At 36.2% G+C, this 16,563-nt stretch overlaps 1 protein-coding gene and 1 pseudogene across 3 annotated transcripts; both read left to right on the top strand.

The window, feature by feature from the left end:
* Positions 1–5,207: 5,207 nt before the first annotated feature.
* On the top strand, positions 5,208–11,528 carry LOC127792180 (glutamate receptor 3.4-like). Of its 3 annotated transcripts, XM_052322579.1 has the most exons (8): positions 5,542–5,758; positions 5,850–5,969; positions 6,048–6,484; positions 7,804–9,143; positions 9,314–9,591; positions 9,999–10,030; positions 10,156–10,565; positions 10,772–11,528. In XM_052322579.1, the coding sequence occupies exons 3-8, from the start codon at positions 6,193–6,195 to the stop codon at positions 11,234–11,236; spliced, it is 2,817 nt and encodes a 938-aa protein (XP_052178539.1). In that variant the 5' UTR covers positions 5,542–5,758; positions 5,850–5,969; positions 6,048–6,192; the 3' UTR covers positions 11,237–11,528. The 3 variants fall into 3 exon arrangements, with proteins under 3 accessions (XP_052178538.1, XP_052178539.1, XP_052178540.1); XM_052322578.1 differs by lacking the exons at positions 5,542–5,758; positions 5,850–5,969 and adding an exon at positions 5,208–5,451; XM_052322580.1 differs by lacking the exon at positions 5,850–5,969.
* A 3,654-nt stretch (positions 11,529–15,182) lies between these two features.
* On the top strand, positions 15,183–16,460 carry LOC127791687 (uncharacterized; annotated as a pseudogene).
* Positions 16,461–16,563: the final 103 nt, after the last annotated feature.

Below are 16,563 nucleotides of genomic sequence, written 5' to 3'. Positions count from 1 at the left end.
GAACTTTGAACTTTTAAGTTTGTATTTTGATCGGATTGTAACTTATCTTATTTTGAATGGTTTCGTTATTGTGTGGCATGTTTTTGCCGTTTTGGACTCTAAATACTTAGTTATGATTGGTGGTTGCCAACTATAATTCATTGTTATACAGGTTATAATTGCTGAATATGTTGGATAGAATTTTTGCTAAATAGTTGAATAGGTTATAACAATGTTATGGCATGTTTTGTTTATTTATAACAGGTTGGATGTTGTATGTTGAAATGTTGAACAAGTTATTTTCTACTTTCAATGTTGAATATGTTATTTTCTGCTAAATAGGTTATTTTCTAAACAGGTTAATTGCATTGCTAAACAGGTTAATTTAATTGCATAATTCATAATTCATTGTTAAACAAGTTAATTTGATAATTTGTTTATTTTCTAAACAGGTTAATTGCATAATTTTTTGCTAAACAGGTTATTTTTTGCTTTCAATGTTGAAATGTTATATGTTGAATTATACTCTTTTGTCTTTATTTTTTGTTTCTATTTATTTACCTTTGATTGTCTTTATTTACTAATATTTGTGCCTTTATTTACTATTTTTAAGTAGCATTTTTAGTGATTTTAAGACACTTGTACCAGATTTTCAAACCGCGATAAACCGCACCAAACCAGACCGCAAATGCAGTGCGGTTTGGTGCAGTTTGGCCGCATCCAAACCAGATTGCGGTTTGACTTGCTGAAAATGGTTTAGACCGGCCAAACCACACCGTGCACACCCCTAATAATGAGCATCAACGTGATACATGGCGCCCATACATCCAGGCATCAGGCCATGATCCGCCCACATAGTAAGCCACACGCGATGCATATGCCCGTGCTGGATGCATCATAATCAAGCTAGGATGTCCGTGACCAAACATAACCAAATCATGATAATCCCAACATGCAGCCCGTACCTATGTGCACGCCAAACCATGCAACAAAAATAAAATATAACCAGGCATGCTATAATCACATAACGGCAGAGCTAGTCAGTAGTGCCTGGCACCGGTTAGCGGTCAGTGACTAGGAAAGACCATTTGACGGCCTAAGATAGACCGTACGACAGTCACACCATCACCGAATAGCCGATCCTTGCCTCCACTGCACAATCGCTCTAGCCTATAAACAACTAAAAATCCATAATAATACCCGAACAACTAAGAACCTAGCCCCGGGTGAGTACGACATCATTCCCACAGGCTTGGGGGTGGTACAAACCCCCGTAGGCAACCAACGAAGAAAACCCTTGAGACTAGTTAAATAAATTAAATTCTTAAAACAAACCGTTTAAAATTCCATAATTTATTAATGGCCGAAACAAACGAAGAGAGGTCAAATAAATTGACAACGAAAGAAACGACAAGGAGGGTATAAAGAACTTGCTTTTACGAAGATATCCTTAGGCTTGATTCAACCTAACATGATAAAAATTATACAAACTGTAATATCCCAATTATTTGCCAAAATAAACAAAATTGGGCTCTAAAAGAAATTCTGACCGTACAGAATATTAATTACTAGCTTGTCTACATACCTGGTAAATTAACTCTTGAATTAAACTGGATTTAATTTGAATTTTTCACCAAATTTCCCAAATTTCGAGCTCGCGCACGCTGGTTTTTCTCCAAAAATTGCTGCTGTTCATATGTAAAAAGAACGCCCGAATTGGGCTTTAAATTCGGCCAAAAACGAGCGGAGGAGGGAGCGCCACGTGGCAGCATTGGAGCGGCCGCTAGGGAGGCCACCGCCTCAATCGAAACGGTGTTGTTTCGGACGCCTAGGCTGATTAAAAATCAGCCAAAATCCTTGCCTCGAGCGTGCACACCCACGGATTTGAACTCGCGCCTCGCCCACGACTACCCTCGCTTGCGACCGCTCGCGCCCGCACCAACCTTCAACCTATATACAACTTACGTTATATTTGAAGTGATTTTCGGCCCTTTCTAGAATTCGCACCATCACCCCCAAATTTCCATAAATCACACACACACCCCCTTAATTAATTACACTAACGCCCGAAACTTCTAAAAATTCCACAATTTAATTTATTTCATTTTTTTTCTTATTCCAATTTTTTTCTAAAATAACATAATTAATTATCCTAATTTCTTATTTCCTTAAATCCACATAATTCACATAATTTATTTTTATTTATAACAACAAGTTATTTTAATATTCCTTTTAAATTAAATTACCCCGAAATTCAATTAAATTACCATTTACGGGGTGTTACAAGTCTCCTCAGCAATGGTATAAAAGATTTGATTCATTTATGATTAAACACAGTTTTAATAGATGCAGTTATAATAGTTGTGTCTATTTTAAAAGGAACAAGAATGGGTCATTTATATATCTACTTCTATATATTAATGATATGCTACTAGCATTGAAAGATAAGGATAATATAAAAGGATGAGATAAAAAGGTTGAAAGCTCAGCTCAATAAAAAATTTGAGATGAAAGATTTAAGAGCAGCGAATAAGATATTTGAAATGCAAATTTCAAGAGACAAAGAGACAGGTAAATTGTATCTAAGTCAAAAAGGATATGTTGAGAAAGTCTTGACTAAGTTCAATATGCAGAAGGCTAAGCCTATGAGTACTCCACTAGCTGCATATTTTAAACTTTCATCAAACTTATTTCTTCAGTCAGACGCTGAAATTGACAAGATCTCAAAAATTCCACACTCTAAGCGCAGTGGGTTGTCTTACGTATGCTATGTTTTGTACACGCCCTGATTTGGGATATGTGTAGTAAGCGTGGTTAGTAGATACATGGATAACCTTGGTAAAGAACATTGAAATATAGTCTAATGAATTCTTCGATATTTGGGTGGTACCGTTGATGTCTATTTACAGTTCAAAAACTCTAGAAATAAAGTTATTGGTTTTATTGATTCTGATCTTGCAGGTGATCCTAACAAGAAAAGATCACTTATTGCATATGTTTTCACCATTGGTGATTGTGCTATTAGTTGAAAGGCTATTTTGCAGTCCACCGTTGCCCTGTCTACTATTGACCTTGAATATATGGTAATTATTGATGTCATTAAAGAAGTTATTTGGCTAAAATGGTTGATTGGTGAAATCAGTGAGAATCTTTATAACAATACAATTTATTATGACAATCAAAGTACTATTTTTCTCATTAACGATCATATATTTCACAAGAGAATGTAGCACATTGATATGCAATATCATTTTATTCGGGATATTATTGCTTGTGGTGAAGTTGCTGTGAGAAAAATCAACACTCATGATAATCTTATAGATATGTTGACTAAGTTCCTGTTATTGTAAAGTTCAAGCATTACGTAGATTTGGTTGGTATTCGTCAAAGAGATTAATTTTTTGTGATTTTGTTGAATTTTTTTTTTGAATAATTCCGTTTGTGAATTTAAAATCAAGGTGGAGATTTATGATAGTTATGACTCAAAATTGTTATTCATCTGTGATTGAATTTCCTAATTTGAACGTGATTATGATTTCAAATTTGACTGTGACTATGATGTTATCAAATTCGATTTTAACTGCAATTCATTTTATCTGAAAGAATATTCTCTTAAATTTATTATCTTCTAATTATGATATAATTTATTGTGTATATTTATATATAATTTTAGATCTATAAATGTGTGCCCAATTCATATGAAATTGGCCTACCAATATCATTTTTATATTAACAATTATTTACTTAACAATATTTTATTCTTTGTATCAAAGATTTTTTTTATTTAAATTTTTACATAAAAATTTATGTTCATTTATATAATTATTGATTTAATTATAATTTATTATCGATCCAATTTAATAACACATTTAATTCTTCCGGACAAACTTGACGGCCTTCGGAGTAGCATAGGGTTGCACGAGATAACGGCCGATTAATCGAAGGCAAACCCTATAGACAAGGAGGACGGACCAACGCTGCTTTATTTCTTCACAAGAGCAAATGGTCAAGCATCCATTGAGGCCCGAAAGAAAGACCGGTGTCATTTGAATTAAAAATTGAGATAGGGCTAAATTGATCTGGGTTTTTGTTGTTTACCCAAAGGCCAGGCCAAGGTGGGCCAAACTTGCCTTCCCAGTAGCCCCTATCCCAGGCTCTATTTATTGGAGAAAATGACTTGCCAGCTTGCGATGACTCCAAAAGTTATGGACCTCAAAGTACAGGCTCCATTGATAGTTACTGGAGTGGAATTGGCAGCTCCCCAAACAACCCCCCCTTTCTTTCAGCCAATGAAGTTAGTTTGACTGTTTCACATCACTATCGTCCCCCAATACTTAGGACTGTTCGGCCCTATTTGGTGGGTTGTTATGCATTTTGCTTAATCTTTTACTCAATTATTTTAGGGCATCTATATACTTATACAAAATACATGGGTTGCGTTATTAGTGGAGAGGCCAAATTAACAAAAATATCTCTATTACTATTTTGGTCTTATCAATGACAGTGATTGAACAAAATGAAACGATATTTTTGTCACTTGACCTCTCCACCAATTAATTCAGTCATGTCTTATCATTATCTATTATTTTATGGAGTTCTTAAAAGCTTTTGATTAGATTCTTTTTATTGTTAGTTCCATTATTTTTTTAATTTAATTTATCTTATAATAACCATTAAACTTTTAATCTTGTTATAATTTAAGTTATTATAAGTTGAAAAATCTTCTTATAAGAAAAATGCCATTATTTTTCTGACTAAAAAAAGGAGATTGAAAAGACTTATATATAGCTTTTAATCACTACATTAAAAGCCTATGTTAAATAATTTTAGTCGAATAATTTGTGGACAAACCATCTATAATTAATTTATGCCTGCTTCATATTTCTGGTGATAAGAAAGCTATATATATATATATATGAAAAAAAAAACATATAGACACTACCCATATATTATAATTAATAAAAGAGTTAGCTTGACTTGGTCGTTAGAGTCTCGAACTCACTGCCCAATTTAAATTACATTGAGGATGGTACTAAATACGGCACATGGTACAAGTAGACAACCCACATGTTTCACACTGAAGGCTGAACCCACACAATAAATTTGGCCCAGACCAATCACCACGGATTCATCATCCCCCATGAATGACGTGGACACATCTTGACCATCCATTCCCCTTCTCTTTCCTTTCCAGGACACAACAACATATCTGACATCCTGTCCGGGCACAAAGCCTAGAGTGTGAAGTGAATAAAAATAGGCAAAAGATTTATTCTTTGCCAACATTGCAAGACTGTTCTCACTTCAAGATTTCTCTCTTTCTCTCTTTTTTTTTTTTTTTTCTCGGCCTATTTTGGAGAAGAATTCTCCTTTCCGGCTGAGCCATACGCCTATATGAGCATGGATGTATGCGTTTGAGCATAGGCTTAAAATCTCGTTTTTCCAGTTCTGTGGATCTGCCGTATATTAAATGTAAGCAGCCATCGCTTTCCACTAATTAATTTGTTATTCGTCCATGTGGGTTCTTCGATACAGTTGAAACAATATTATGTTTGAATATGTTCACTGGTTCTCCACCCATATAGCACTAATTTTTACATCTTCTTGTCTTTCCAACTTGTTTATTTTAGTAGAAATGCTCTGTCTAGTCATTGTGAGCTTGGTTGATAGTACAATAATGGGGGGTTTGAGTGTTTCCGTATTGGATATTATATTATTTTGTGAAATTTCCGCTGGTTCCCCATGTGGGTACCATGGCTGAGTATCCAAGTTGGTTTAGGTTAGATTTCACATTTATGGTTTTCTGTGAACGTGGATTAATCTTGTTCTGCATATGAATCCTCACTTCTATTGTTTGTTTTTGGGTACAGAATTTCAGAGTTTGATTATTCCCGTATTGAGAACTATATATATTCTTCTGTAAAACCTGGGCTGGTTCTCCAAGTTTCTCTGCCCTAGGTTTTTGATTGATGATGGTAGTGTGTGAATAGGTATTAGTTGTTTTCTGGGCGTGATTTCTGGCTTCGTTTCTTGTTTTTGGATTCTTGACATGGGTTTTGGCGTTGTAGGTACTCGGTATTGTGGGAATCTTATCCTCCATCCCCAAGCTTTTGTGAAGTTAAGCTTCATCCCGTATCGGTTGATAGGTGCTTGATTTTTACGCACTGATTATCTAAGCTGAAGATTGGTCACCAATTGCTTGTTTGCATTAAAATGGAGATCGGCCTGTTGATTAGGAGAGCGCTGGTGGTGGTGGTGTTTTGCGTATGGGTGCCCATGGAAGTGATGGGCAAGGATGGTAATGCTAGCCTGTCTTCTGCAAGGCCGAGTGCCGTGAATATTGGAGTTCTGTTTACCTTCAACTCTGTTATTGGGAAAGCGGCGAAGCCAGCAATTGCAGCTGCTGTTGATGATGTCAATTCTGATTCCTCTGTTCTTCATGGAACAAAGTTGAATCTCGTTTTGCATGATACTAATTGCAGTGGGTTCATTGGAACTATAGAATGTAAGTTCTGAATTTGAACAACTTGAATTGATCCCTCATTGCTGCAAGGAGCAACCCTTGGCTGTGTGAACTGGAACATGTTTTAAGGAGTCCTTTGCTTTCAAATTAGGGCGACGACTGAGGATTGGACGTAGTTATCTTCTTCTTTAATATCAAGCATTTCTTAAAAGTAAAATCTCAGCATGAGTTTCGTATTACTGCAGTGCTTTATGACCATCTGTGTTTTGATCGTAGAATCATTGTGCTCTCATAAATCTAGCCTTAGGATGCTATCCTGCTACCCCAGCCATTAATCATGGAGAAGTTAACGTATGGCTTAAAATTTAATTCTTTCTCACTGGGGACTTCATCTTCATGTGAAGGTTGGAGTTGAGAGTATGCTCACTCTTTGTTTATTTTGGTGCTTCTCTGTTTATAGGGGTTTTAGGTCATAGATTGTCAATTTGATGCCTTTGATTGTTCTTGCTCTAAACCGCATTGAGTTTCTGTTCTCTATGTGGTGGTGGTTCATGTGTAACCCAAGAAGTATTGGAGACTTCATACTGGGTGTCATAGTTCATACTCGTACCCTGTGTTTGACACATATAGACATGGATATTTATTGAACACTTGAGGATATGTGTTAGATAACCAAATGACATGTTTTAATTTTTGTACTATTTTTATTTTTGGACATGTCTAGGATACACAATGCACACGTGTTTCCATGGGTTAGACACGGATGGATATGCCTACGGACAAGAAAAGATTTCTGATAGCATTACTAAAACATTTTTCAAGGTAAAATCTATTAATGGAATAATTTTTTGGGTGAAAAATATAAATCTGTGTATGTTCAATGATATTTATATTATTTTTGAATTTTTGATTTAGTTTTTATATATATTGAGTTAATGGTATTACCCATTATCTGTTTACATCATCATAGATTCATAATCATACATTGGACGGTATCTTTATATTAAATAGTGGTTCTTTGGAATGTGCTTAGTTTTTTTTTTTTTGGTTACTACATTCATGAAACTACCAGTAAAACATACTTTTGTTTTGGTCACGTTCCTATCATATCTATATTTTTGCTACATGCCAGGCCAGATTTGTTTAGAGATCCCAGGTGAAAACAAAACCTTTAGCAAATGATTTTCGTTTTCTGTCAATAGGACAATAATAAGTAGAAGTAAGAAAGATCTCTTGTGTTTCACGTACTGAAGTTCTGTTCAAGTGAAATTTAACACCAGTTCAGACAAAAAAGACTGAGAATTAAAAATATTTTCTCTCTTTAAATGATAATTGTTGATGAGATATCCTTATTCATGTAGCTTTAGAGCTGATGGAGAAAGATGTAGTCGCTATAATTGGCCCTCAATCCTCTGGAATAGCCCACGTTATCTCCCACATTGTTAATGAACTTCGCATACCATTACTGTCGTTTGGGGCAACAGACCCCACACTTTCTGCATTGCAGTTCCAATACTTTATCCGTGGGGCACATAGTGACTATTACCAGATGTATGCAATAGCTGATTTGGTTGAATTCTATGGCTGGAGGGAGGTAATTGCCATTTTTGTTGATGACGATTACGGAAGGAACGGGATTTCTGTATTAGGTGATGCCCTTGCAAAGAAGCGTGCCAAGATTTCATACAAGGCTGCCTTTACACCTGGAGCCCCTAGAAGTGACATTAATGATTTGTTAGTTGGAGTAAACCTTATGGAATCTCGGGTTTACGTCGTTCATGTAAATCCTGACTCTGGTCTGACAATTTTTTCTGTGGCAAAGCAACTTGGGATGATGAGCTCTGGATATGTTTGGATTACAACAGATTGGCTTCCTTCCGTGTTAGACTTGTCTGAATCACCTGATCCTGAGACAATGGATCTCCTGCAAGGAGTTATTGCTCTTCGCCATCACACACCTGATTCTGATGCAAAAAAGAAATTCAAATCTAGGTGGAAAAACTTGAAATATAAGGCCACCTCAAGCTTCAACTCTTATGCTCTATATGCTTATGATTCTGTTTGGATAGTTGCCCATGCACTTGACAGCTTCTTCAGTGAGGGTGGAAATGTCTCCTTCTCTGATGACCCTAGGTTGCACGACAGTAATGGAAGCACACTGCACTTGACATCATTACGTGTTTTTGATGAAGGCCAGAAATTGCTCCAGATGCTTCTTGCAACAAATTTCAATGGTCTGACCGGTCTGCTTCAATTTGACTATGAGAGGAACTTAATTCATCCAGCATTTGATATTCTTAACATTATTGGGGCAGTACCTCATGGCATAGGTTACTGGTCAAACCATTCGGGTCTTTCTGAGGTTGCTCCAGAAATCTTAATTTCAAAACCCTCAAATGTTTCTTCTGGAAATCAACATCTTTCCAGTGTGGTATGGCCTGGTGAAACTTCAAAGCAACCTCGGGGTTGGGTGTTCCCCAACAATGGAAAGCCTTTGCGAATTGTGGTGCCGAACAGAGTAAGTTATAAAGAATATGTAATGAAAGACAAGGGCCCCCTAGGGGTGAAAGGATTCTGCATTGATGTCTTTGAAGCTGCTGTAAACTTGTTACCCTATGCTGTACCCCACATATACATGGTATATGGTGATGGTTTGAAAAACCCTTCCTACAACAATCTTGTGAATGATGTTGCCCTAAATGTGAGTATTTGTTCCTTTTCTATATGTTATAGTCTGGTCTTATATATTCATCTGCTAGGGGACTGTATGTGTTGATTGTGAATATTCTGATTCCACATCTTGGGATTTTGAGAAATATGCTGCTGGAGCCCTTTAACCACCTGTAATGATTTCTGATTTTGCTTCTTCAGAAATATGATGCAGCAGTGGGGGATGTTACAATTACTACAAACAGGACGAGGATTGTAGATTTCACACAGCCCTTCAAGGAGTCTGGACTTGTCATAGTTACTCCAGTCAAAGAATCAAAATCTAATGCTTGGGCTTTCCTGAGTCCATTTACCTGGGAAATGTGGTGCGTCACTGGTGCCTTTTTCCTTTTCGTGGGAGCTGTCGTTTGGATTCTTGAGCACCGAATGAATCATGAATTCCGTGGTTCACCAAGGCAACAAATTATAACAATCTTCTGGTTAGTCTCTGATTAATTCGTTGTGATTCTTCTGATTTATGTACAGCCATGAATGATATTTGAAACCCCATGATGGATCTGGTGCTACCTAGCCAAGCAATTTCCATTGCCATGCTCTTGGGATCCAATGTGGTTGAAGTATTGCATGTTTCAGTTAAATTTTATGCATAGTAGACATTTTACACGATTGCAAGTTCTTTTCTCTTTTTTCTCCATTGAGAAAGTGTGGCACTTGCCTCAAATACTACAGCCGTGTTGGAAATCAGCAGTAGTTTGATGGTTCAACCGACTCCCCTAGACTAGAAAGATAACACAAGTAGCGCCATTCTATTTGGTTAGACAGTTAATAGTGAAGCATCCTGCTGGGAACCTGGAAATGCTTCTAAATATTGTTTCTAATTTTGCAGGTTCAGTTTCTCGACAATGTTTTTTGCACACAGTAAGTTGCCTAATCTCTTACCTTTGCATTTTGTTTCATTCCATAGCACTGAATTTCTTAAGGGCTACTTTCACATTTTGGAGTTGAAACTCATGAAACCGAACTCCAATTGGGTTTTGACACAGGAGAGAACACTGTGAGCGCCTTGGGACGTCTAGTGCTGATCTTATGGCTCTTCGTAGTGTTGATTATCAATTCAAGCTACACAGCTAGTTTGACATCGATCCTCACAGTGCAGCAGCTGACATCACAGATTGAAGGGATTGACAGCTTGATATCAAGTACGGATCCGATTGGAGTTCAGGATGGATCATTTGCGCACAATTATCTGGTCGAAGAGCTCAACATAGCAGAGTCTAGGATCCGGAACTTAAGGGACCAGGAAGAATACGCTTACGCACTTCTCCAAGGTCCCAAAAAGGGTGGAGTTGCTGCCATTGTCGACGAGCTCCCTTACGTCGAGCTCTTCTTGTATAGTACCAACTGCAAATTTAGAACTGTGGGGCAGGAATTCACTAAAAGCGGATGGGGATTTGTAAGTACCCACAAACTCTAATCCCGAGTAATTAATTCCTATCGGCAATTTAAACTAAGATTTAAGATGCTAATTTGGTTTTGAAACTCGAACTTTCTGATATTGGAGCAGCCTTTAGTCTTGACCAAATCTTCTTGAACCCTGGTGCTTAATTATTTGTTCCAGAACATTCCAATATGATTGACGCGTTCAATTTCCTGCCTCAGGCATTTCAAAGGGACTCTCCTCTTGCAGTAGACTTGTCGACTGCCATTCTACAACTCTCAGAGAATGGTGATCTCCAGCGAATTCACGACAAATGGTTGTCGGTCAATGGGTGCTCTTCGCAATCCAACCAAGCCGATGAAAGCAGGCTATCTCTGACCAGCTTCTGGGGCCTGTTTCTCATTTGTGGGATAGCATGCTTCCTTGCTCTTACGATATTTTTCTGTAGGGTGTGCTTGCAGTTTCGCAGATACAACCCCGAGGAGGGGGAGCAGGAGATCGAGGAACCAGAACCAGCTGCTCGGCCTAGACGCACAATGCGAGCGACTAGCTTCAAGGACTTGATCGATTTTGTTGATAAGAAAGAAGCCGAGATCAAGGAGATACTAAAGCGCAGGGGTAGCAGCGATCACAATCGACAAGCAAGCCACAGCTCGGATGGCCAACTAGAACCGGGTTCACCTTAGGGGGAGATTTTTTCATTGGCCTGCTTGTTCTTGTTTTTGAGTTTTCCTGTCTGCGCTTCTTAGGTAATATTACTGAATCTTACTAAAAAAAAAAAAAAAAACAGAAAAGCATGCCTCTTATAGTTCAGAAACCTATGATACTGAAAGTTTAGGCAGCCAGATTGACCATTTGATGTATAGAATGTGAAAAAATGCCAAAAATTTGTCAAAAATCTGTACTGTACCTGTGCAATACAAGTATGAACGAATGTATCCGTCATTTATTTCAGAAGGGTTCTTTGAGGTTTCTGTTTGTTGATGGTTTATGACATGCTTGCTGAAATGGTACAGCCTATCTTGTTAGTGAACTACTGCTTCTTCTGCTTCTAAAGATACTTAACCCTGGGGGGTTGTGAAATAAAACATGCCCTTAAGCTGTTGGTGTGAGGCCGTTTGGCAAATCGAAACTTGAACGAATCAAAATTGGTGCCTTCATATTGTGTTGGTTTCAATCTCTTCCATTTTTTGGCTTAATTTTCTTCAACAAGGTTCAAAATGTGTACTTTTACCCCTAGTTGCGAATATTAAGTAAATATGTAATACATTAAATTGTATTATCCAAAATAAAAAATTTAACACATAATTTAATGAAAGAATAATGTTAGGAATAATCACTGATGAGAGTGATCTTCAATCATTAAAGAAGATTAAGGAGATATGTGTCATTGTTTTCTCTCTCTAGCACTTCTTTCAATAAGAATGCAATACATGACTGATAACACCATTAATCATGACTCCCAATATTATTTTTTATCAAATAATATTTAACATTTTTGTTTTCAAAACAAAACACTTTGAGACCTTAAAAGAGGTTGGGAGGTGATGCCCAGCCATCAAGAATTATGCAAAATGATGCATTACTGGCTTTGAGTGAGTCACATGAGGAAAATGTTATATTTATAAATAAATTTAATAAATAACTATCATAAATTGATAAATTTATAATAATTTTAATTAAATTTAATAATAATTTATAATAATCATATTTAGAATTAGTAGGAGTTCATAATAGTGAACATATTATCTATTCTTAATTTTAGATAAGATTATTATAATTTATTGTTAATTTTAAGTATAAATATTGTGAATTTTGTGTATTCTAGATAGAGATGGAAAATGGGCGGGCCGGACCACATCCTACTTGGCCCACCCATTTGGTGGGCCGAGCCGAATTTGGCCCACGAAGGAGACAGGTCGAGCCGGTCTGGGGAAATGAAAATTGGGGTCCGGCACGGCCCTGTGACCCTTAATAAATGAGCCAAAGCGGGTTGGGCTGTGCCGTGGGCCTGCTGGGCCAGCCCGTGGGCTTGCTGGGCAGGGACGGCCCGTGGGCCTGGCTATCTGGGCTGGCCAGTGAATCATTTATTTTTAATTTTTTTAAATATTTTTTTAATTTTTTTCTCAAATATAAATAATATTTTTTAAAATATGTTTATAAGTAAACAATGTTTACTTATCATTTTTATATTTGTAAAATTATATTTACTGTAAACATAATTTTACAAACATAATATTTACAGTAAACATTATGTTTACAAACATTACAGTAAAATTATGTTTACAAACATTACAATAAAATTATGTTTATAAATATAATTATGTTTACAGTAAACATAATTTTACAAACATAATTTTTTAAATAATTTTTTATTTTTGGTGGATCGGGTCAGGCCATTTTAGCGGGACAGTTGATGGACCGGTTTGGTAGGCTGGGCCGCGAGCCACATATCGTTGGTTTAGCATGGCTTGCATTCTGCTGGGCAGGCCGACCCCGCCCATCTGCTAGAGTAACGGGTCGGGCCGGGCTGTGAAGCGGGTCGACCCATGGGCCGCCTAGCCCATTTGCCATCTATAATTTTAGATCAATTTATATGAATTGTCTGTAAATATAACATTTTCGGTAGTGTAATTAGGGGCGGAGCCAAGTCAGGCCCAACGGGACAGTTGCCCTCACTGGGCCAGATAAAAAAAAATAATTTTATTTTTAATAAAGGCCCAAAGCGAGCCAAGCGACCCAAGTCTGCCTGACCTTATTAGGGCTCCCACCCACTTCTAGCTTTCTTTGTCTTCTTTTTTTTTTTTTTTCCCATGACAATCCCCCCCTCCTCTCTCAAGTGCATTTCTGTAAATCACAAATTTTGTGAAATTCAACCGTTCGATCTTAGATTTAAGTACATTTTCACTGTAAAAGCAACCCGATCTACAAGAAGGTAAGACTTTTAGTTTCATCAGTCCTATTTTCATCATAGATTAATGATATATATATATGTATTTACATGCGGTTGGGTTTGACAAGAAAGTTTTAGCTTAGATCTGTGGAGATTCGACCATTGAATTTTATTAGTTTTTGGGTATGTTGGTCGATAGGAGTAAGGGTGTCAGGTGGTTTCCATTTATCACAAAAAAAAAAATCGATCGCGATGGCCGGTGCCGACTAACTATTTTTTGTTTTTGATAAAAAATTAAAAACCAGATCTACGGTAATCTGACTGTTAATTCTAGCTTATTTTTGGATATATTAACTCGCTTGGCTTGGCGTTTCAAACGGTAACACTTGATAGTGGAAATCGCCGGCCGATGTCTGCCATTGGTGATAAACGTGGCTAGTATTGGCTGTTTTTCTTGAATATAAAATATTAATCATTGATTATTTATGCAATTCTTGTTTAATTTTTAGATAGATATGGAGAGATTTTTTAAAAGAAAGTCTCTATTTTCAATTGAAGAAAACAATGGGGTAAAGAAAATAAGTGTTGAGGTTACTGATATTCAAGAGAATGATGATACAAAGAAAGCAAGTATTGACGGAAGTTGTAAAGCAAAGAAAGCAAATATGGAGGAAATTCATACTGAAGAAAATGAACAAGTTAACAAAAGAAGTATTGAACAAATTGATGTTGCACAACTTCTTATGGATCCTAGGTTAAGAACTTCAATAATGGATTACAATGTTAATCTTAGAGATTAAATTAGAAGGGTATACTTGTAAAGAGTTTCATATCAGCCTCGAAATCATTCATTTCCATGTAAAAAATCAAGACAAATTATTATAGGTTGGTTAAATGAATTTAGTGATTGGTTGGAATATAGTATAAGCAAATATGCCGCATTTTGCTTATATTGTTATTTTTTAAAACAAATAATGTGGAATAAGGAGGTGGTGATTCTTTTATGAAAAAAAGGTTCAGTAATTTTTAAAAAAAAGATAAACTTCAAGTTCATGTTGGAGATGCCAATAGTGCACACAATCAAGCTCGAAATAATTGTGAAGTCTTAATGAATCAAGAGTAAAATATTGAGACAATTTTCTTCAAGCAATTAAAACAAATACGGTGTAATTATCGAATTTGTCTGAATGCATAAAATGATTGTGTTTGACTTCTTCTACAGCAAGGACTAACTTTTCGCGGTCATGACGAGTCTGAAGATTCAAATAATCAATGTAACTTTATTGAATTATTGTAATTTCTAACCAATCATAATAAGAAGATTAAGGTTGTTACTTTGAAAAATACTTTTAGAGCATCTTCAAGGGGGAGTGCTATTTTGGAGTGCTAAAATTTCATTTTACAACTTTGAATAGTGTTATGGCACTTCTAAATTCTATATTTGCTCCAATGGTAGGTTGCAAATAGGGGTGCCATTTTAATATTTTAATATTTTTTATTAAAAAATATAATTAAAATTTTAAATTTTAAAATTCAAATTTCAAATTTTAACCGCTGAAATTCAAATTTCAAAATTCAACCATTACATTTGAAATTTTAAAATTTAACTGCCAAAATAAAAATTCAAAAATTTCAAATTCATCTATAAATATGATAATCTTTCTCATGTTTTCATTCATCTATATTACATTATCTCTCTAAAATCATTCATCCTCTCATATTTGCATTGATTCATCAATATGAATCGTTATCCTAATATTTTAGGAGGGATCCTCAATATTGAGGAAGAAGATGATGATCAATTAGATACATTATATGATTCAACCAGAAGGTCAGAAGGGTCTAGTCATGAACGGGTAAGAAGGCATCGTGGTTCTATTCTAGGCCGTAGAACAATTAATCGTGGTAGAGTTGAAGGTCACGAAAGACTCTACCGCGACTATTTTGCAACCCCTTGTGTATATGAAAGGTTTTTTTGAAGGAGATTCTGAATGAGTTGTCCTTTTTTTCTTCGAATTGCAAATGAGGTTGAACAACACGATCCATATTTCATCCAAACAACAGATGTAGTTGGAGTTCTTGATTTGTCATCATTTCAAAAGATAACAGCTGCTTTTAGAATTCTTGCTTACGGAACACCGGCAGATTCTGTGGATGAATACATCAGAATTGGAGAAAACACTACCATACTCTGTCTAAAGAGGTTTGTGAAAGCTATTATTGTAGTGTTTGGCGACCATTACTTGAGGCCACCAAACAATAGCGATATTACTCGATTGTTACAAATAGGGGAACAACGTGGCTTTCTCGGAATGTTAGGGAGTATTAATTGCATGCATTGGAAATGGAAAAATTGTCCGACCGTATGGCAAGGTATGTATACTGGTCATTGTCATGAACCAACAATGATTTTGGAAGCTGTGGCTTCTTAAGATCTTTGGATATGGCATGCATTCTTTGGACTTCCTGGTTCGCTAAATGACATAAATGTTCTAGATAGGTCCCCTGTTTTTGCATTATTAGCAAATGGTCATGCTCCTCCAGTAAACTATACAATTAATGGCCATGAGTATACAATGGGATATTATCTAGCTGATGGTATTTATCCAAACTGGTCAACATTTGTAAAAATAATTCCTTGCCCACAAGGTTTGAAGAAAAAATATTTTGCTAAAGCACAAAAGTCAGCAAGAAAAGATGTAGAGCGGGCATTTGGGGTACTTCAAGCCCGTTTTGCAATCGTGCGTGAGCCAGTACGCTTTTGGGATGAAGAAACACTTGCAGATATTATGAAAGCGTGCATAATAATGCATAACATGGTCATTGAGGATGAAGAAGATATTGGTAACAATGACTTTGATGGAAGTGATGCAAATCCGCCTGTAGAAGTGTCGCATGCGTATACACTAGAATTGGAAGACTTCATGCAAACCCATTGTCAGATTAGGGACAGTGTAACTCATTCTCAACTACAATCAGATCTTATCGAGCATTTGTGGGAATGCCATGGCGAATAATAATTTTTTCAATTTTAATTTCAAGTTGTATTTTCAATTCCAATTTTAATTTCAAGTTGTATTTTCAATCTCATTTTCAATTTCAAGTTGTATTTCAATTTCA

Source organism: Diospyros lotus, chromosome 15, assembly GCF_014633365.1.
Source record: "Diospyros lotus cultivar Yz01 chromosome 15, ASM1463336v1, whole genome shotgun sequence".
In the NCBI taxonomy this organism is placed as follows: domain Eukaryota; kingdom Viridiplantae; phylum Streptophyta; class Magnoliopsida; order Ericales; family Ebenaceae; genus Diospyros; species Diospyros lotus.
This window is presented reverse-complemented; position numbering and strand designations above follow the sequence as displayed.